This window comes from Argentina silus, assembly GCF_951799395.1.
Source record: "Argentina silus genome assembly, chromosome: 7".
In the NCBI taxonomy this organism is placed as follows: Eukaryota; Metazoa; Chordata; class Actinopteri; order Argentiniformes; family Argentinidae; genus Argentina; species Argentina silus.
Genome location: NC_139661.1, coordinates 8,362,859 through 8,384,907, shown reverse-complemented (window position 1 = coordinate 8,384,907; position 22,049 = coordinate 8,362,859). Strand labels below are relative to the sequence as shown.

Genomic DNA, 22,049 nt, shown 5'->3' with positions numbered 1-22,049 from the left:
ATACCCACAATCCAATGCTGCGTCTCTGTGCTTGCTTGACTGTGCGCGATAGTTGTTGAATTCCTCTGTCTGTAGGGTAAGTTCGTGAGTGTAAATCTTCGAATACCGGTTTGTATTTATTCCATAAATACAATACTGTAAACTACAAACCATGCAGTGAAACAAGTTTCTTTTCTGGTCAGTGTTGGTTACACTTATGCGTTGGCTGGTCGAGCAGATATTCTTACTTCATTTTGGCAAACATAGTCTTGTGATGAATGGTTGACACACGTGCATGAACATGACAGTAAAGGACCAGAGTCATGACCAGTGACACACCCCAGTAAAAAAAGACAGCCAGGCCAAATGACCAGTTTTATTGATGTGATTGTGTTGTGGAATATTGGGTCATATATATTATGTAAAACGTACACCAGCCTCTCTGTTTGGAATTGCCCCAGGACCTTGCTGGAGAGATCATCACATTTGAAAGTTGAATTAATCTATGTAATAAGATCAGATGTATTGTTTTACTTCAACGAGCCGTTGGGTGAAATTAGTAAATAGGAAACTACTACTTTTTGATTATCATAATATCAATATTTCTGCATTGAGTGAATTGGCGCATGAGACATAAACAGGTCTGTGCGCAGTGATCTGTGACTGCCACCTAGTGGAGTTAATAGTTAACAGCATGTAAAAGTCAATCAAGGAACAAAGTGAAAGCCTAGAAATTATCATAGTTACCTGTGGGTGGTGATATGTGAGCTTCACTCATTCTTTGCATTGTTCGTCTCCCTCAGGTTATTTGGCATGCAAGTTTGTCTAAAATGCTTTGGAATTAATTGCAGTAGTCTCTCATCTGATGCTCTGATTACACTGCCCCTTCATACCATCTCTCTTCATACAGGTGCTGTTTTATTAGGACCTGGAGGCATGTTTCTATACTGAATGTACTGACCAACTCCACAAGACAAGGGAGGTAAGCACCTGTTTGGTAGGAGGTTGGGCAGGAGGTTGGCTCAAAAAACAACAACAGTACCCTTTCACTCCTCAATCTGTCTCACAATTTTGGATTGCTCTTAATGCAAAGCTATGGCTCTCTACAATTGTTGTTGTTGTTGATGCACTGATGTATTTGTACTGATCTTTAATCAACACCTCGTAGTTAAACATAAACATAAACCATAAAGGGTTATATACTCTTTGTCCAGTATGTGCAGTCTTTTGTTTTGGGGGGTACTAAGTCTGATGGGGGATGGGGGTTTAGGGAAGAAGGGCATCAGTCTCTTTGTACAGCATATTGTAATCTCACAAATTGTACCTTAGTTCATTGTATTCTCTTACATCCTTTTATATGCACAGATGTAAGAATGTCTCTGAATCGACTACTGTGGTAGTCTGTATTTATTTTAATACATGCATCAAGTGTTTTTAAGTGATTAAATCAGATTGTCCAATTTAAAACACTGAATGAGATTCCTACCTGTACTTACTGGAAATTAATTATTTCTGTCTGGGACAATCAAGAAATAGCACAAGATTGTCAGAAAAACAAAAGCTGTATCGATCTGTAAACTTAAGGACAGACAATCAAACCCAGATCCACTGATGGCTTCCTGTGTCTGGCAAAGTAGCAAAGTGAAACCCATCTTCAAACATTTTGAAAAATGACTTCAAATACCACTAGGCAATAAAAATGTATTAGTTTTTACCCCCCTACCCCCAAATTCCCAAGGAGCCAGATGTCTTTCCCTTGCCACTGTCTCCTCCAATGACCCTCTGTCTGTACTATTTCGGACTATTCCTCCCCTACCCCCTCCAGCTCCACCCTCTCTGATTCTGGGCACCCATTGTAAGAAACCCTGTAACCGAATGCCATCTGCCTCTCCATTGGCTTGGCCTGCCCCCCTCTCTCCTGACCTTCCCGACGCATATTCATGAGGCTTCCTGTCGCCTTGTGTGTGCCTGTGCAGCTGCCTGTTCCTGAGCTGTGTGTTTGAAGAGGGAGGGAGAGGGGGACGGCTCAGAGCGAGGGAACAGCGGAACAGCAGCGGGTTGGAGCCTTCAGCCATGTCAGTTTGCTCTACGCTGGACAAGCGATGAGAACAGAGAGGAACCATGGCCTTGTCATTGAGTGCGGACGATGAGGATTACGATTCAGAATCAGAACAGGTCAGAGCACACCAACCATTTTGGGTTGCTTATCTGCATGCTGTTGTGGCTTTCTCAATGGGGGAGGGCTTTAGACCAGTAATCCTGTGAGTAGAATGTGTTTTCTCTCCTCTCCCTCTATCTCTTTCATTTTCTTCTCTATGGACAAACACATATGATCTGGTTTGTTGTTTCAGTAAACAGTGCCAGCTTTTTCACAGGTTGTGCAGACAGAAAGCTCTTATCCATGGCCTGTATTGTTGTAGCTATCTCCCAGTTAGTTGATCTAGTTATCTCCCACCCAAGAATCAAAAGACATAGCTTAGCTGCCCGCCAAACCAGTTATTTGATCCCATACTTGCTCTGAGACAGGATTTCTGTATTTGATTCTATTTTAGTGCATAGTGATTTCACATGACCCCCCCCCCCTTGTTACTACCTCTGTTTGTGTCGCACTGTTTTCAGGCCACCGAGGCAATTCACCTGTCAAGATTGTGGTAGATACTGTAGGTTTTGTTTAGGTTTCATTGATATTGGAAAAGGATTTTGTCGCCGTAGTCATATTGTGTTCAGTGTGAGCAATGAGGGTGTGGGAGGGTAAGAAGCAGCATGACTGTACATGTGAAGCCTTTTCTCTCTGCTTCACCTTTAGGCTCAGTATTGGCACATTCGCTACTGACTAGAAGTAAAGACAGAAGTCAGACAGTTTGTTTATGTCCCTAGATACATGACATAACTGGACCAGTGGTGGTAAATGAATACAAGGTACAACACTGCCTCCTTATTGATAGTGAGTAGAATTCATGTTTAAGAACTTAGACAACACACTGAGTTTAACTGTCTCGTCTACCTTTGCACATAAAAACAGAAAGATACGTTTTTCAGTTTTTACAGTCTGAACAGGATATGCTACATTTTTGCTACTTGAGGTAGCTCCACTCATCACATACAGTTTGTATAGCTGTCTTGGCATGCTCATACACTAACCATCTGGATTTGCATTAGTGTGAAAGTACCATATCAAGGTTATTTTCTTATCCCTCTCAAACCCCCTCCATGCTCTGTGCCTTTAAGAGGGCTGGAGGCTATGTTGTTTCGCAGGAACTGGGGAGGGGGATGGGGAGAGGGAACAATGAGGAGCTCTTACAGCACTTGACCGCTCTTGCCTGTTCAGCTACTTTTAGTTGACGGTTTCTCTACAAGCTGCAAATACCTGCTAGACCTGTGTGTTTAGAGAAACAGTGGGGTTAACTACAGTGCCTTCGCAAAGTATTCAGACCCCTTCACTTTTTCCACATTTTGTTGTGTTATAGACTCATTTTAAAATGGATTACATTAAAGTAATTTGCCATCAATCCACACACAATACCCCAGAATGACAAAGCGAAAACACGTTCAGTTTGTAATGACAACCTGATCCACACAGTGTGTAATTGATTCCTATGCAAATCAGAGACCCTATAATAACAAAGATATTAATTCCAAAATTACATGAACTATTATCCTAGCATTAAGATGGACTCAATTCAACTTATTGAGTGATTTGTTGATGACATTTTAGCATTTTAGCTCATTTTAAGACATGAGGTATTTCTGTATTTCAATTTTAATAAATGTACAGAAATTTCAAAAAACTTGTTTTCGCTTTGTCATTCTGAAGTATTGTGTGTGGATTGATGGCAAATTCTTTTAATTTAATCAATTTTAAATTGAGTCTATAACACAACAAAATGTGGAAAAAGTGAAGGGGTCTGAATACTTTCTGAAGGCACTGTATAATAGCTGTACAGTCTAAAAGATTGCGAGGAAGCATTGCTTTTAACTGCTGTCCAATGCTTTCAGCTTGAATAAACAGATATATCGTCGTCTACTATGAGCTTGGAGTATTGCAGCACAATGCATACACCCACACAACCTCTCATAATCATTGTTCATAAAGGGGTTTATTTTGATCTCATTCTTTTGGCACAGTAATAGATGTCACAGACTTCCCTCCCCTTTGTGCGCTGTGGTGAGGTCCACTGCAGATGGTGAACCTTGTGACTTCCTCCCACTGAAATGAATGCTGAAACTCTGAATCAGAAGACCGTACTCCTTAGACATGGCCCCCATGTTGTGTTCCTAGGCCTCAACAAACCAACCTTACATTCCTAGCACATTGCTCAAGCAAGTTACAGTAAGTGCCGGTCAGCTGTTTTTGTAGGCTACCTGGTCTGCCATAGAGGTCCAGACTCGTCCATACAATGGAAGTTAAGGATAATAATTACACATTAGACACATTTTGCATTGTTATTGCTTTTTAGTTAAAAAGGTGTCCTAAAGATTGAAAGTTTGCTTTGTATACACATACGTGTAAAACAGACCTACTGATGTACAGGATGGGATTAAGAGGTGCAAAGAGAGGAACCGTCGTCTGATATTAAGTTGTTTAGGAGAGAGGCAGAGGAGAAAAACAAACTGTCCCTTGACTCATGGATGTGTCATCATGGGGAGGACCTCTCCTCATTTAAACACACTTTTTTCTTTTCTTTTGTCGTTTCACATTACAAGGCGTGTAATATAAACCATGAGTCATTTAAAAGAATAAAAGGTTGTACTACTTATGATAAACAAACACATCACCCAGACCAATCAGATATTGATATACTCATTACCCAGGCCCACCACTGTCTGGCATTGTGGGATGATCCCTTTGATTTGATTTGAGAGTGTTTGCACTTCACTTGTTATGCTGTCATGCCAAATATGTGAAATGTTTGTCTCTCAGTGAGAGAGGGAGAGAGAGAGGGTGATGATTAAACATGGGTCTCTGATGATGATCCCTTTATTGATTACTTGGGTCTATTAGTGCCTGTTTAGGGTTGTGCAATGGACGTTGTGTAATGTTATAATGTTCCCTATACGTTGTGCAGGCAACATTATTGATAAAAGTTCTGTGCAAAGGTCTATTGCTGGTATAAGAATTTCAACAATTTAAGACAAGGCCAGGGAGAGATATTTCACAATCACACTTGAATGTTGTGAAATGCTGATAGTTGAAGCATTTGCAGCCTCAGCCCTTCTTCTGAGGGCTTTTTTCATTTTTCCCAACAACAACACTCTCTCCAAACCTGAAAAGGGCTTCCTGGTAAAAAAAATGTTGTTCTGGTATGTCTTCCTGGTGAAAATGTTATTCTGGTTTTCATGAAGGAACATGTTGTTCTCAGTGACCCTGTACATGTTTTTCTCTCTCTTTAAGCCCTGTGCAAGAATTCCCATATTACCCGTATCTGTTCCTGAAGGAACATTACATAACTCTACGGCCATGTCACAGCTCTTTTGTTGAAGAGATGAAGGTGTTTTACTGTTGTGGATTCAATGTTAATTGAAAACATTGTGTGTTGGTCTAACCCTAACCCTAACCCTTTTCCGATGGTGAGATTTGGCCTGCAGTCAGAAATACATGAGCATTTACTGTAAGCCTGCTATGATGTAACTGACCATGATGTAACTGGTTCAAACAACAACACTGTTGTTGTTTTAACTTGTATTAATACAGTTGTTAGCACATGATTTGCGTACCCTTTCTGGTGTGGCAGTCTTAAACCAGGGTTCATCACTGTCCTTTGCAGGGCGATCAGAGGCAGGACACCATGCTAAACTGGGACTGAGAGGGCTCTTTGTGATTGTCAACAGATTCTAGACTATTCTCCCTACCCTTAATAGATCCTATGATTGAAAAAAATCTGATTTCATTTGGACTGGAATGTCATGGTGCATTTCCATCTTGTTAACTTCCCCTAGTTTCTCCTTAAAGACTCACTGTCTGTCTATGTCCTCTCTTCTGCTGCTGCTGCTGCTCCAGTCTCTGAGGGAAGGTGAATGGCACTCGACAACAATCGACCTGCCATGTCACCCATCTATCACACCACATATAAAGTGGTTTTATTGCCAGTTGGAACAGCTCCAGGGCATATGAATAACCTAAGCTTGCACATTGATCACCCAACTGTGTTCCTCAGTGTGCACATCCCTTCTATGGCCTAAAGCTATTTGTGTTCTCGGTGAGAAAAATGAAGGAGCAGTTTTTACTGCTGCAATAGCAATCATAAAAATATTACATTTCAAAAAAATTATAGCCACTCCCCAGCCCCTCATTACAGTGAAAGTACAGTACATCTCGGCTATTTCTCATCTCCTCTCCTCTCATTATTCTCTTCAAATGGTTAGCACACGGAAGGCAACTGTGTTGCCAAGGAAACACTCATCTCTGCAGTTAAAAAAGGAAACGCTTCTCAGTAATGGCGCATGGAATCTCGTATTTTGACGGTTTTATTTTTTTCTGGCGGCTCTATTCGACATAGAGCCTTAAAATTCATTTTATCTTTGATCTTCAATGTGTTTGTGTGTGCTTCGACAGAGGGAGACCTAGGAGAGTTTTTGTTTTTCCTTGAAAAGGAGTTGATAAACAGATTTGGCATTGTCATTTGGAGAGGTATGTGGCTCCCAGCCCGTGGCCTCGGCGTGGCCGTCCTAGCTCCAGGCCTGCAGAAGTGGATCACACTAGTTGTTCTGTGTTCAGTAATGAGTTGGAAGGATGGTTGTTTATTTACCAGCTCAGACAGTAGTAGTCAACACATTTGCCCCTGGGTTTTCAAGTGGTGTTTCAAAGCTCAGGGCGGACCAGGCGATGACTAGTGGCAAGAGTAGTTCAGTGGCAGTGCTGCAGAGGTTTGCCCTCAGCGACAATTGGTAGGATATTATGATTCTATCTACAGATGGATGTTTAACCACAATCTCACCCTCTTCTCTCCACAGCAACGGGCTGCCAACCGGCCAAAGCCCAAGATGGGGACGTCGACAGCGGTCAAGCTGCCGTCCAATCGCAGCTCGTCTGGGGCTAGGCGCAGGAGGACACGCTGCCGAAAATGCGAGGCGTGCATGCGGACAGAGTGCGGAGAGTGTCACTTCTGCAAGGACATGAAGAAGTTCGGGGGGCCAGGACGCATGAAGCAGTCGTGTATCATGAGGCAGTGCATTGCGGTGAGTCATCTGTCGTAAAACAACACAGGTTCTAGACTGACTAAATCTAGTGCACAATATTTAGAGCAGATGGTTCAGTTAGCATATTGGCTTGTCCAGTGCCTTTGTAATGTGCCAACAGTGTAAAAGAAAACACATTTGTCTTACAAACAATGATGACAGGTTGACAGTTTCAGGGTCTGAACATTGGGGTCTGAAGAGGTGTCAGTGTAGGCTATATGGTGAAGTTAGAACCAACCAGTTAGAAGTTAAAATGAACTGGAGTTGCGATGATCTAATATGAAGTGCTAACATTTTTCTTTTCAGCAAATATGACTCATCCATCCTTGTATGTAAAAGGCCTGATTCTGTTCATTCTATTCAGTGAACATCTGGGTACGGCTTGACATGGTCACTGATACCTGTCAATGATTCTCTTCTATAGTAGGAAATAAAATAAAGAAGTTGCTTATTAACAGTACGTGGAAATATTGTTGCACAATCTGTGGTATTCGTGAGCGTGTTTGTGGCTGAATGTGTGTGTTTATCTTTGTTTATGTGTTTGGTCATTGTAGCCAGTCCTGCCCCACACGGCTGTGTGTGTGGTCTGTGGAGAGGCAGGGAAGGAGGACACACTGGAGGAGGAGGAGGACAAGTTCCATGTCATGCTCATGGAGTGCTCCATCTGCAATGAGATTGTCCACCCCAACTGCCTTAAGGTGAGGAAGACTGAGTTTGCGCCCAATGGCTAATAGGTCTCCAATCCTCTCAGCCTAGTGAGTGGCTAGTGGGTTGAGGCGAAAGGAGACTATCTGGAATTCAGCAGCACAAGTCTCCACCTGAGTCAGGTTGATTCAGGATTCAGTTGCGAGAGAGTGATTTGTATGCTTTGTGACTCACATTACAAGAGTAATGTGCCTGGAATGTTCACCTTTCAACCAATTGCATGTGAGTCACTGTGACTAGTGTTTATTTTTTTAGGCAGATTGATGAGGCATTGTTATGCACTTCCTGTTTATATTTAACACTAAAACGACTCATCGCTTTCCCTCCATCTAAATTTAATTACTGTAGTACAGGAGGAGAAGTGTCCATCTACTATCACATTATGCTGAGCTAAATGCAAAGCACCATGTAAAACTGCTCACACCCTCTTAGCAACCATTTTGCCAAAACCTAGCAAGCCATAGCAAGACCTTGTTCAAACCTGTTCTCTTGAAGGCAAGTTCTGGCTTAATGATCTTCATCAGAACTTGAGAGAACATTTGTTGTCATAGTATTCCAGGCATAAAGTACACTCAGGGGCTAGAGGATTTAGGTCATTCTATAGATGCTGTCACTTGGCAGTGCCCTGCACTTGCAGGTGATGGCATACTGAGTTTGAGACTCTTTTTTAACGCGGCTGCCTCACATGACAGGGTCACAACAGTCACACTTTCAGTTCCCTTTTCCTGTTGCTCTGTGGTAAACAAATTGTACATTAGGCTCCCCTCTGCTCTTTCTCCACTGAACTCTCTTCGTTTCTTTCTGATTGTCAGGTGAAAGATGCTTCTGGAGTGGTGAACGATGAACTTCCTAACTGTTGGGAGTGTCCCAAATGCAACTATGCAGGGAAAACAGGAAAAGTGAGTACCGACATCAATGTATGTAACAGAACTTATATAACATGCATGAGCAGACTTCATGTTTAGCCAACAGAAGAGATGTGTGCAATACAATAATTGTTTTACTTTCTCCTTAGATAATGCACTTGTGGCACATACAGGATACAGGGAACTTGACTTCAACATTTTCAACAGCAATCTCAGTGGCATTTAACAGTGGCGACCTTTTTATTTTGTGGTCGCCACTTCCTGTTCATCTACTTATTGTATCACATGGCTGTAGGCTCTGTTTCTATCAGAGTGGAAGCAAAGACATTCTTAACAGGCAGCGGTGCATTACATGTCTATGTAGTTTCAAATTTGACCTGATTGTGATAGGCAAAAGGTATAAAGTTGTCTTGCCCCTTTCCCTCCCTTTTGGTCTGCAAGCAAAAAAGGGGTCCAGGATTTAAGTACGCGTCCAACCTCCCTGGCTCTCTGCTGAGGGAGCAGAAGGCCATCAAGGAGGAAGGCGACTGTACAGCGTCAACGGCCAAAAGGAAGCCTGAGCGGGACGAGTCGCCCAGATACAGACCTGATGAGCCCCTCAACAGACACCCGCCACTCCTGTCCCCCAGCTGCCTGCCCCGGCCCAGGCCTGAAGACAAACTGAGGAAGAAGAGGAAACTCTTTGATGATGATGAGGAAGAGGACCTCTATGTGAGGAAGAAGGTAGAGAGCCATTTCGCCTTTTGATTACTTGTTTTTGTTTATTTGATATTAAAAGGTTACTTACACCATCATGATGCATATTCATTTTCATACCAAGCTACTCTTTTCGTAAGACCTTTTGGATGTTGAGTCATACTATATGTGCTCTGGTGCCCATGGATTTGCATGTTCTCTAACACCCACAGGGAAAGTCAGATGATCCTCTGTTCCCCAAACTTCTGCATCAAATCAAGACAGAGGAGGAGGACCAGGAGGAGGAGGAGGAGGTGGATGAAGAGGAGAGGGAGTCTCAGTACCGACGTGCCCTGGAGAGGAGACGGCGACTAGGAGAGGCAGAGGACGAAGCAGACGATGAAGAAGACACAAAGACAGACCTGCCGAGTCCTCTCAAAACACCCATTCTAGACAGCGACCAGTCTCACTGCAGCTCCCCGCGGGCCGGCCCCAGTAGCGAGGGGGGCAGCGAACCCCAAGAAAAGGGCCCACGCCCCAAAGCTCGACGCAAGCGCCGTTTACCCAACAAGGAGCTGAGCAAAGAGCTGAGCAAAGCACTTAACCAGGAGATCCAGAAGACCGAGGACTGCCTGGCCAATGAGAATCGCCAGCCCCTCAAAGTGGAGCCAGAGAGCGAGAATGAGGAGCCCAAGAGGGCGTTCCGTAACGGCAGTGACCTGGGAGGGGAGCGCACCCACCTCAGGACTAGAGAGATGAACGGCACCCCCTGGGAGCTGCGCCACTTCTACCCCAGCCAGATCACCCCTCTGGGCTTCAACAGGAGCTCCCCTGGCACCCGGCCCCTGCCCCCACGCTCCCCACCCAAGTGTGTCCAAATGGAGCGCCACGTCATCCGGCCACCTCCCATCAGCCCCCCTCCAGACAGACTGCCTTTGATGGACGGGAAGACCCATGCAGTGCAGCGGGAGGTGTGGATGAAGATCTTTGGATACCTCCCACACAAAGAGCTGTGTGTCTGCATGCGCGTCTGCAAGACCTGGAACAGATGGTGAGAGCTCCATTCCATCCTGACTGTGTTATATTAATCATCTGAGGGCCAACATATTAAACACATGTTACAAATAAACAGAACACCCACATCACTCATATTCAAATATACATTACAAACATGAGGGAAATGTGTAGTCCATCACAGATTTTGACTATCTCAGTTGTCTGACTTTTTCTTGCCCAGGTGCTGTGATAAGAGACTGTGGACCAAGATCGATCTGAACCGCTGCAAGTCCATCACTCCACTCATGCTCAGTGGCATCATCCGCAGACAGCCCCTCTCACTGGACCTCAGCTGGACAAACATTTCCAAGAAGCAATTAAGCTGGCTTATAAACAGATTGCCAGGTATGTGTGCCAGGAACTTCACCATGTCGACTACTGGCCTACGCTTTCTTTTATCTAGAGATTTACTCAGCGGTTGTCCACCAATCTGTGATTCTCAGCATTGAACCTTTCTCCCATTGGTGGCTCTGTGCTCTGCAGGTCTGCGGATGCTGCTGCTCTCAGGGTGCTCGTGGGTGGCCGTCTCTGCTCTCTGCACCTCCAGCTGCCCCCTGCTGCGCACTCTGGATGTCCAGTGGGTGGAGGGACTTAAAGACGCCCAAATGAGGGACCTGCTCTCTCCCCCGACTGACAACAGACCAGGTAGCCACCGGCAACAGTAGAGAATCAAATGAGTTGAGAAGACTACATGAGAGAGCACCACCTAGTGGTTCTATTAAGTGTGAAAGGAAATGTTCAAACAGTGAGAAACTCCTCTCTTCAAAATTCATTTGTACAGTAATCTGCAGATTCTGAAATGGTTTACATTGAATTAGATGAAGAGGGTGGTTAGCCAAATAGATCAATTATGAAGTGTTGACCCCTGTTTCAGTGCGTGAGGAGTTTTTAAATGTGTGCTTTGTTAACTCTGTGTCCGCCCAGGTCAATTGGACAACCGCAGTAAGCTTCGGAACATTGTGGACTTTCGTCTGGCTGGACTGGATGTCACAGACACATCTCTGCGTTTGATCATCAGAAACATGCCCTTATTGTCAAGACTAGACCTGAGTTACTGCAACCACATTAACGACCAGTCCGTCAACCTGCTGACAGCCGCAGGGACCACTACCCGGGACTCCCTCACAGAGATCAACCTGTCAGGTGAGATACCTAACCCTGCATCACTCAGAACAGCCTCACTCCACCACCATTTTCTCTCCTACAGCCATGTTATTGAGTTGCTTCTTTATGAACAAGACATTGGAGTTTTTTTCCCCTATAAGCTTTGTTATCAACTAATCAACTAATAATCTCAATAAAGCATTGGATGTCTTTGCTCATGTTTAAGCTCATATTGTTTTCTCTCTCCCCCTCCAGTTTGTAACAGGGTCACAGACCATTCCCTCACCTTCTTCAAGCGATGCGGAAGCATCTGTCTCATTGACCTACGCTACTGCAAACAGGTGACCAAGGCAGCATGTGAACAGTTCATAGCAGAGATGTCTGTGAGTGTGCAGTTTGGACTAAAAGAGGACAAATTACTGCAGAAACTCAGCTAGTGCAAAGAGGAACATTGACATTGAGGCCAAAATGTACACCGCAACAGAATTCTACCTTTTGCACTAAATGGAGCAACACAAGGTTTCCTGCCAAAACCTGGTTGGTTATGTACACATATTTCCTCTGCATTGGTAAATCTACTGTGTTCTATTTGTGAATGAACAATGTCACACGAGTTAGAGCAAGACAGAGGTGTAAAATATCAACGGAGGAGAGGTTCACCATATTTGCATAGATGTCCTGGATGAATATGTCCAAAATGGAAGCATTGTACAGACAGGGGAAGATGTACAATGACTTTTTTTCCCTCACACAGAAGGAAGTGGTGAGGGAAAACGAAGCATGCATGATTGTTTCTTTGTGTTGTTGAAATTTTACCTTTAGAGAGACTTGTGGTCGTTGACTTAACTTTGTTTAAATGTGTAAAGAATATTTTTTATACAATGGTAATTTGTGCATTTGGCAAATAATTCATTCTTTTGTGAAACTTGTGTTTGCGGTATCACACACACTCCAAAATACAGCTTTGACGAACAGACTCCAGACGTACTGTATGCCTTAGAACATGATATTAACCTACTCTAAATCCGTTTGCCTTGACACAGGTCTTAACATTTTTGGAATGCTGTGTTTCACATGACTTGTCTATTATGTGCCAAATTCTGCAGTTGACATTACAAATGTAATGGTAATTGCTCAGTTGGGCTGGATTTACTTTATTAAAACATGAAAATAATAAGAATATAATAAATGTTATAATTGTCTAAATACTATAATGATAGTTAGATAAATGAATACATCTTGAAATTAATCAGTCAATAAATAATGACAAGAAAAGGTGATGTACCCTCTGCCTCTGGTGTTACAGTACATGGATGTGAAGCCCTGCCCCCTCATTATGTTTAAAGATTGATATTCAATTTGCTTGTTCAATCCCGCCCCTGCCAATTGCTCATTATATCTAAGGAAATGCAAGTGGAGGAGGTGCTGTCTCCACACACTGTGTGTGTGTGCATGTGTGTGCGTGTGATTGGAGTGTAACATTTGACTATTCGGTCATCAATTCCAAGATGTACTTATTGATCTTCTCATTTTGTATTTATTTATTCATTCAGCGGTTTATTTATATTTAACAGTAGTATTTCTCCATAATTAGATCTGTGGTTTTGTGCAAATAATGTAATTGTCATTATTTATCTGTGGTGACTGTGGCCTACAATGTTACACGGAGCTTGTGTACAACAACCCTGACACCACATCAAGTGAACATGCTCTGTCACTTTGAAACAGATGCACATGTAGCTGTTCATATTTGTAAATCTAAAACCAAGTGCTGATATGATTGTCATTAAAAGTATATTTCTCTGTACAATCACTGAGTATCTTCACTAACGGATCCATTGGTTGCTCTTGACCATCTGTTTTCCCTTTTTGATAGGGCACAGAAAAGTATTCCTAAATGCCAGGGTCACTGCGGTGACATATAATGACAGCAGGAAAGAACATTGGTATGTGTACATATTTTTGGAACCCCCTCACCCAACCAGGGATCATGTATCAACCCATGTTTTTTTTCCATTCAGTGTTTCACATGGAAGCTGTCTGCAGCTGTCCACTTCCAGACAAAGGTATAATTTGGCACACAATACACCAGTGGCTCTATAAGCAGAATTGAAGCTTGACACTTTGATTATGTGATTATTCCTCTGAACCCTTTAGAAAAAGTAGTCACAAGCAGATGTAAAATAAATCATCAAACCGATGTTTATTTCTTAATTAAAATCTTTAATTACCAAAATAAAAAGTTCAACATTCCCAAATACAAAGACCAGACCTTGCACACTATTTGTAGAACACACACTTCCAAAGGAAGGTGCAACCTGCTCAGCTACTGTAGTCGCTTGCATGTGACATCTTTTCTGAAATAGCAGCAACGTCGACTTGGTGTGACACAGTACAGTGCTTGGAGAGAGCAAGAGGAGGAGAAAGAAACGGAGGGGAAATGAGATCAGAAGGATTACGACTCAAACCCAGACAATGCCCTACAGCCTTATGTCTTCATGCTCTCCTTCTCATAAGGGGACAGACAGCTCAAGCAAACCAATGCAGTAACAATACATTTTGAACCACCTGACAGTGAAACGCAACTTGAATAATAAACTAACCCGATCTGAGGGACATCTTCGATAATTTGATATTACACATTCAAATCAAATGGAAAAAAATATAGATATGTACATCTCAGTGATACAGTATGAAACATTATATGCAACTGTACAGCGAGTCACTTTTCCTCTATATACTTTATATACCACAAGTGTCAGTTAACTTGTAGCTATTTATTTGAATAGTTAAGTTCTATGTGTTAAAACCACAGTAATTCATCAACTCAAAACATCGGACACATCACATGTTCCCTGCACTTCATAAAGCACATCCACAATTAGGTTGGTCTAGGAACAAAGGAAAAACAGGGACATATTTGAACGAGTTAGCACCTGTTTTCTGTTTTGTTTTTATTATCTCAACACTCTCAGTGCTAAGTTGGAACATGACGAAGAGCAGATCATAAAATGGGGATATTGCTGTCATGAAAAAAAGAAGAAAAAAAAAAACGTGACAGGTTGTCTCTGTCTTACCATAATAGACAGATATCCCATTGGGTTTAGTCACTGGGACCGGACAAGTGAGTTCCCAGTCGCAGTTAATGGTTACGCCAAGTTGACTATGAACAGTGGTGTATAAACGATGTGTGAAATCTAATAGTAGAGCATGGTTGGTTACATGACATGCTAATAATCCACTGACACACACACACTTGAGAAGCATGAGGGGACAAGACATTCCTTTTTTTTGGCACCTAATTCACTCACTCCCAATACTTCGTCTGCAGTGCAGTATGATTTAATTGTTGACGTTAAGATATGCAGCAACTGTTTCTTTGCAGAGAAGTGCTCTGCTCAGCATAACGCTACAGTTCATAGGCAGATCCAAAAGTGAGAAGTCATGTTAGACAACACTGAACACCTCACATTCATATTTAAGTTCACGTTTGTAAGAAATGCATAACAACATAGATATCTAGGGAATGAAGTACATTAAAGATGCGTTTAGGGAATGGAATGGATCCACATGAGGGCAGAACATTGCCCTTCTTTTCATTGGTCAAACACTGATCTGTCAACCCCCCCCCACCCTGAAAAAAAAAAAGTGAATAAAAACACTGCATTTCTCATATTCATGATTAAATGTGCAAATAATGTAAGCGTTTCAGGGGAATACAAACAGGGAATACCCACAAATGAAAGTCATTTGGGATTGTTAAGATTCCCAGCTGCATGGTTGGTTAAGGACGCAGTCTCACAGTCTGGTCTGCGGCAGAGGCGGCAAGAGATCTGTTTCCCTGGAGGTGAGTGTGTGTGTTGCGGAGGTTTGTAAGACCGCGGTGGTGGGTTGAAACATTAAGACTTGAAGACGTGCACGGCTCTCACCACGTACTGCCTGCAGATGGGGCACTCGCTCATCCGCTTGCCACACTTGGTACAGGTGACCATGTGACCGCACTCCAGGAGCACGCAGTCGATCACCGCGTCCATGCATATCCTGCACAGGTTGTCGTCGCTGTTGGTCAGCTGCGCCTTTTCGCTGCCTGGAGGAAACCAAGAAAAGGAGACGGTCAAGAGCAGAAAGCATAGGACGCTCGATGTAGAACAGGACGCACAACGGTACAGAGGGAAAATGATGACGTCATGCTCCGAGGAGGTAGAAGAGAGTGACACCAGTTTGAAGAGCTCACTGAGATATCTCCTCTTATGCGGTGTGCTTTATCTCGGGGAGGTCACGGTTGGTACAAACCAGAGGGCAAGCTCAACACAGTCCACAGACAATGTCACTGTCGGGGAGTAAAAAAGGGGTTGTCATGACAACGAGACCTCCGTCACCAGCTAACGACGTTCCAAATCAAAACCCCCACGACATCTTACAGCTGGAGAGCTTTATATAAATAGTCCGCACACTACCTGTGTGAGCTAAATAGATATTCTGGACTTTCTAAGTGCTGTACTGTACATTTAATGATGCCTTGATGACTGATTGACACTGTATGAGGTCTAATGGCTAAGAAAAGCTCAAATAGCTCATGGTTAACTCGAACGGATAGCGGAAAGACTTGAAATGGAAGTGCAGTCCAATCATGCAACATGTGAACCCTGGCCTGAGCTTTCTTCACATTCACAATAAATAAAGTTGGAGAGATGACATCACTCAATAGCACTGCTGCAGCGCAAGAGATCCACATTATTCCACCATCACGACTGGAAGCATAAACTCCACAAATGATCAGGACTTGTACTGTCTACTGGGGATTGGATCACTCATACCACAGCAGATGGAATGAGGAATGGTATCAAACACGTGTGATGAGCAATGAGCCCGTACTCCGATTTCTACCAGCCTCTACATGCATCACTAGGGGTTCAGGGGGTGGACTGGATGGATGCCTGTGTTTCATGCAGGCTGTGGGGCGATGGGATGATGAGCCACAGACAGCAGGAGTGACCAGGGATGCATCTGGACTCTTACCTCCAATTCCACCATTGCAGATGGGAGGGGGATAGGCAACCACTTGTGTGGGAAGAGTAAAGAACAATACTTTTAATAATTCGATTCTGATAAGAACTCGAAAGAATTCAACTCAGAATCAACCCCTTGAACAACACTAAGTTATTGGGATTCAGACTTGGAACTCCCAACTCCTTGAATCCCAATCATTTAGGGACCAGTGACGTTACAGTAGGTACTGTACCACAGACGGTCCTGAGCTAGAACATCATTGACAGGGACTAAAGGGTTACATTTAGAAGGAGATCAACAGCTAAATGTATTTTCCATTCCTCTTCCAAAGTCTTCACATATGAAAGTGGCATCACAAAAGCATAAGGAATGGAGGGATGACATCTTACCTGCAGTTATAGCAGTGCTCACATTTTCCACTGGGAAAAGAAAAAGAAAAACATTAAATTCAGCTAGATTAACAACCTTTAATGTGTGACTCAATGACGCTGGATCATTTCTAATAAACAAGGTTTTTTCTTTTCAATAGATTTCATCAGTTCAACAAACGCTGACATTGCTGGACAAGCCTGACTGACATTAGAAGTGAAAGCCCGTGGCCCGTGGTACTCACATGACTTCCGGTTCACCTCCGTTTCTCTGTACAGCCGGCTGACCCGCTCCACCAGCTCCCACTTCTCACAGCACCCGGAATAGTTGACAAAGTTCCGTGCCAGGATCTCCTTCAGCTGCCTGACGGACAGGCCCTCGATGTCCCTCAGGCTGGAGATGTCTGAGAGGGAGGCCCGGGCTCGCCGCCGCGTCTGGGGGCTCACCTGCAGGGGGAGGGGGGGGGGGGCATTAGACACACAGGACGACACACACACACACACACACACACTGCACTGAAGAGAAGAGGGGCCTATTAAAGATAACCACAACTGACAAATGCTACTTATGTTAGAGGGAGGGAGTGGGTAGCAAACTCAGCTAGGCACCCAACGCCGGACCAGACCAGCGCTGTCCTGTACACACACACAACAGCGGCTTATTCAGGATGGTCCAACGTTACAGGACTTTTCACATGGAAATGTATTGGCTGGAACATACGATACATGATTCTCCGTCATGTGAAATGGTGTATACCCAATATTTAAAAGGTAGCTTTGAGACGAGGTCTTTCAACAGCTACTTAAAAGAGAGTGATGAGTGAAATTCACCTCTGGTGTGTGTTCACTGGGTTCCAGGTTCACGAGGGAGAGAGACGTGGAGTCTCCTACATCCTGAAGTAACAGAAAACACAACATAAACACATGACTGAGGACTACTGAGAGAGCACGCTATAAGTCCCCTCCAGTCGAGGCTTGGAGCAGTTATCTGAGGATTAGGATTAGTCACCCGCTGCGTGGCCCATTGATACCTTGGGAACCACAATCATTACCTTCCAGTCGTGGTAAAGCTTGTTCTGCTGCTCTCCCCAGTGGCTGAGCCGGTACAGACAGTACAGGTATTTATAGGTGTGACCCTTATAATGATCCAGTTAGACCTCAGGAGTTGAGCTGTCACTTTCAGATCAGTCCTAATGCCTTTCTTCTGTCCCTCTCTCTCACACACACAGACACACACACACAGACACACACACTTTCACTTTCTCTCTTTCTAACCACATGACTTGCCAGTCTCCTCTCTAGTATTCCTAGCCTCCGTTTCTCTGACTCTCTGTTGTTGTCCCTAGTGAAGTCTGAGGAAAACTGTGAATCCGGTCATACCGCCAGTGCTCATTGCTAGAACTCGCAAATTCACAAATTCCTCCAACAAGGACTATTCATTGTTTATGCTGTTATTATAAATGTCTTACATGCACAAATAGCTAGTGGTAAGGCATGGAGTGGACATATGTGGAGTGGAGTATGTTGTGTGTGCCTGGTTAGCGGTCCGTGAGCTGATGCATGTTGTGCGTGCCTGGTTAGCGGTCCCTGAGCTGATGCATGTTGTGCGTGCCTGGTTAGCGGTCCCTGAGCTGATGCATGTTGTACGTGCCTGGTTAGCGATCCCTGAGCTGATGCATGTTGTACGTACCTGGTTAGGGGTCCCTGAGCTGTCGCTCCTGCTGAGCGGCTCCCCCTGAGAAGCGGAGAGTGCCGACAGCTCGGAGGCGGAGCGCGCTGCTGTCGGGGGCGGGGTGTACAGGGAGCGGGAGTTGAGGCTGGCCGTGTCGGGGTCGTCTTCGCCCTCGGCCCCCTGGTGACACAGCACCAGGTCCACCAGGTCCTCTTTCTCCCTGCAGGTGTCTGTGGGGATGTTGCGCAGCAGCAGGTACTGTCGCAGGTCTTTGACCCGCAGCCGCATGAGCTGTGGTCGCTGAAAGGCCGTCGCCTTCAGCAGGTGACAGGTGGCACAAGCGCGCAGGTTCTCCTGAAGCACGGAGCACAGCGAACAGAAGCTCTTCTTACAGTCGCTGCAGATATGCTGAGGGAGAGACGGAGAGAGAATTAGGGAAAGTGACATGCAAAGTGACGTGGACTGGAATGTACTGTACAGGCCCTGGGGCACACAGGTTTGACAACTCTGGCCAGTATCACAACAATCCCCACTTGAAACATTATTTCCATGAATCATTCATAAGAATGGATGATTCAATTATATCTAATTCAAGATGATTAAACATAAAATAAGCCTGTTCAGTATGTGGGCAAATTTCCCTCTGTACTATCAACTCTTCACCAGGAAGCAGCGTAGGGCTTGGACAGATGACAGGAGAGGCATCGGAGCTCAAACAAGTCATAAGGAAGCAGATCAATAGTTTGACACCGTAACTGCATTTTTCAATCATCCACATCTGTTCCCCTCCCTCTCCAGACACCGAGACTGGAGGCAGTTCATTTCTTTCATGCCACAAACATCAAACAGTATTATGCAAGCGGCGGGATTAGACACTCTGTTGGCATGGTGACTGAGAGTAGCAAAGGACAAGAGTAAAGGAATGCAACCTTGTGCTACGTGGACATGACCTCCCTCCACCAAATCACTGACTGGGGGTCAGTCTGACTAGATATTTGTCCGGCCTATTGTCTTTCTACTCCCACTGAGTCTCATGACGTAACGTCCATATTTAGAGTCTTATCTTGGCTCCCTCTGAGGTCGTATCAGATTACATGCAAGGAGGATGTAACCAATCCACACTGAACGTCACAACACAACATTGTATACATGTGTGTATCGATGTGAGGTTGCGTGGTAGAGTTAGTATGTGGGATAACGACAAAAAAAAAAACATGAGCGGTAGGCTGTTGAATGACCAAATCAAGGAAAATCGACGAGTCTTTACAGTGGATATGGAAACGGGAGGAGGAGCACTGCGTGGGTTTGGATTGTTAAACGAGAGGGGTTAAACAAGTAGTGCAATACTTAAATGAACAAAAAAGAAAGTGATGCATGTGGGGAAATAAACAACTTTCAATAAGCCTATAATAAGCCTAGGCACTCCCTTGTATACATTGGACATGTTTGAAAATGTATTTGTATTTCACAGGCTCCTAAAGGTTGCCTACAGTAGTTGGTCAAGAACCTATCAATAAACACCCTAACTACCTGGCATCCAATCATGTAGGCCTACCCCCTTGATGACCATGCACCCCATCACCTACCTTCCTCCTGAAGACAGAGAAGGCCTGGCCACAGGCCTTGCATACAAGGTTAGGGCTCCCTGAAGTTGTGGGTGGGTATGTGGAGTATCCCGCACTAGGGGCAAATCGGAAGGGTCCTGCACCTGCTCCGAATCCGGGCTGTTGGCCTCTCACTGCCCCTGTGCCCATGACTTCATTCAGCAGACCACAGCATGATGCCCACATGGACGAGGCCCCCGCCTGACAATCGGAAAACACACACACACACACACACACACACACACACACACACACACACACCACAGGGGGGGGTCACCTCACTCAGGCCTTGTTGTCAAACATAACCAGCAGTCATCACAGTGTTGAGCAAAGTCCCATCTGTCCAACACCAAATACCATACAGAGTCAATCAATGATACCTTACAACAGATTGGTTTTTGACTGGGATGTGGTGCACACAGGTTATTGCAAATTTGATAACATCTCCTAAAAATAGAGCAGTCATGGAAACAGACCATCATACTATTATTCTAACCACAGGACCTGAATGTGGGAAGCTGCAGGCAATACTTTGTTATGGCTGAGGAAATGAAAACGATACAGCCCTGTGGTGAGGATAGGACAAGAAACACGGACAGGGACTGCATGCAGACCCACCACATCACATCAACACATCCAGTACACCCATAATGGTCACTCTAAATAGGCAATTTTGTCTGAAGGGGGAAATGTGGGAGTGTGGGCGACCGAAGGCATGCAAGTGGTGAAATGAAAACTATATCAGATAAACTAACATACCATAATTACTCCCGTGAGTGGCTTCAAATGATAACTTATGTATATATCAAAAACAATAAATTGTTGTCTAAATTAACATGCATTGATAATACCACAAATTCTATTTCATTTTAGCTCAGGCTCTCTTATTAATGAGCTCAATCTGCTTCCAAACTGTGCATGCTGCATGTTATGTCAAATGTGCAGTGCTGTGTTGTGCAGTGCAGTAGTCAAATGGACTAATGAATAGATTTACTCATGCAACAGGTAAATTTAAGTCTGCATGCAATATTTACAATGTAGGTTGCATTACTAGTAAGCAAATACCTCACAGACAGTTGTAACATTCATTCCAAAAATAGACTTATTGACTGAAGGCAGGCTTTTTGATTAAAGCTGTGCTATAGATATCCAGTCAATCAAAATATCATTCATGAGCAAAGAAAAACTTAATTGTACTGTGCTTTATAAAGCTGGTTTGACTAGACTGGCTTGGCTCCAAAATACACCTCTGCTCAATTTGGTAGTGCCTGGGCAATCATCAATAGTTAACTGAATATTTGATTATCTATAATGTTTGATACAAATAGAGAACACATCCTGCAGATGTAGATGTTGTAGTAGCGTAGCTCCCATCCAAGTCCAACCTAGCTACAACTATACATCTTGTTAAGACATATGCATGTTGCTAGCCAAGTCTATCGTAAATATCTCGCTTAAATAACAACAGAGCGAGCAAGCTAGTCAGCTAGCTCGCTAGCTGGCTTTCATGATATTTTCTGACAAGCTTTAAACTTAGCAAACGTTCGCTACCGTGAAAACCAGCAGTTGACAGCAATTGTGAGTCAAGACAGTGGACTTCAAGTAAGTATTAGAGAAACAACTGTACCTTCATAGCAACCCCGGGTTGTGGAATTTGTGGAAATAAATTGGTAGTCTGACCATTGCAGCAGCCCAGGGTCCTCACTTCATTACGTCTTCCTTCTTTCCGCGTCTGTCAGACCCTCGCAGCTCGCCAGTGAGAGTGACTTGATGGACAGGAATTCCACCAATCATAACAAAACCTCGTGCAGCAGTGTCTATACCGTCCAATCAC

At 44.0% G+C, this 22,049-nt stretch overlaps 2 protein-coding genes across 4 annotated transcripts; one reads left to right on the top strand and one right to left on the bottom strand.

Moving 5' to 3' along the window:
• Positions 1 to 938: 938 nt before the first annotated feature.
• On the top strand, positions 939 to 13,636 carry kdm2ba (lysine (K)-specific demethylase 2Ba). 3 transcript variants are annotated; one of them, XM_083672770.1, is made up of 11 exons: positions 939 to 961; positions 1,956 to 2,154; positions 6,931 to 7,155; positions 7,710 to 7,853; positions 8,673 to 8,759; positions 9,168 to 9,449; positions 9,635 to 10,452; positions 10,639 to 10,802; positions 10,941 to 11,102; positions 11,382 to 11,600; positions 11,817 to 13,636. In XM_083672770.1, exons 2-11 carry the CDS (start codon positions 2,101 to 2,103, stop codon positions 11,996 to 11,998), a joined length of 2,337 nt encoding a protein of 778 aa, XP_083528896.1. In that variant the 5' UTR covers positions 939 to 961; positions 1,956 to 2,100; the 3' UTR covers positions 11,999 to 13,636. The 3 variants fall into 3 exon arrangements, with proteins under 3 accessions (XP_083528896.1, XP_083528894.1, XP_083528895.1); XM_083672768.1 differs by having other exon boundaries at positions 941 to 961; positions 8,673 to 8,761; positions 9,161 to 9,449; positions 11,817 to 13,635; XM_083672769.1 differs by lacking the exon at positions 939 to 961 and having other exon boundaries at positions 1,745 to 2,154; positions 8,673 to 8,761; positions 9,161 to 9,449; positions 11,817 to 13,635.
• A 133-nt stretch (positions 13,637 to 13,769) lies between these two features.
• On the bottom strand, positions 13,770 to 21,965 carry rnf34a (ring finger protein 34a). The gene is made up of 7 exons (XM_083672783.1): positions 21,843 to 21,965; positions 20,198 to 20,416; positions 18,630 to 19,019; positions 17,771 to 17,833; positions 17,185 to 17,386; positions 16,961 to 16,990; positions 13,770 to 15,648 (listed from the first exon to the last, which is right to left on the bottom strand). Exons 1-7 carry the CDS (start codon positions 21,846 to 21,848, stop codon positions 15,461 to 15,463), a joined length of 1,098 nt encoding a protein of 365 aa, XP_083528909.1. The 5' UTR covers positions 21,849 to 21,965; the 3' UTR covers positions 13,770 to 15,460.
• Between the last annotated feature and the right edge of the window lie 84 nt (positions 21,966 to 22,049).

What these genes read in the sequence shown, in the direction of transcription:
- kdm2ba (XM_083672768.1), top strand. Translation starts at nt 2,101, where the DNA reads ATGGCCTTGTCATTGAGTGCGGACGATGAGGATTACGATTCAGAATCA. An exon ending in ACCTCTATGTGAGGAAGAAG is followed by an intron (nt 9,450 to 9,634) that starts GTAGAGAGCCAT and finishes TAACACCCACAG; the next exon opens with GGAAAGTCAGATGATCCTCT. An exon ending in GCTTATAAACAGATTGCCAG is followed by an intron (nt 10,803 to 10,940) that starts GTATGTGTGCCA and finishes TGTGCTCTGCAG; the next exon opens with GTCTGCGGATGCTGCTGCTC.
- rnf34a (XM_083672783.1), bottom strand. An exon ending in GGAGGTGAACCGGAAGTCAT is followed by an intron (nt 16,991 to 17,184) that starts GTGAGTACCACG and finishes TTCTTTTCCCAG; the next exon opens with TGGAAAATGTGAGCACTGCT. An exon ending in GAGCACTGCTATAACTGCAG is followed by an intron (nt 15,649 to 16,960) that starts GTAAGATGTCAT and finishes GGTTTCCTCCAG; the next exon opens with GCAGCGAAAAGGCGCAGCTG.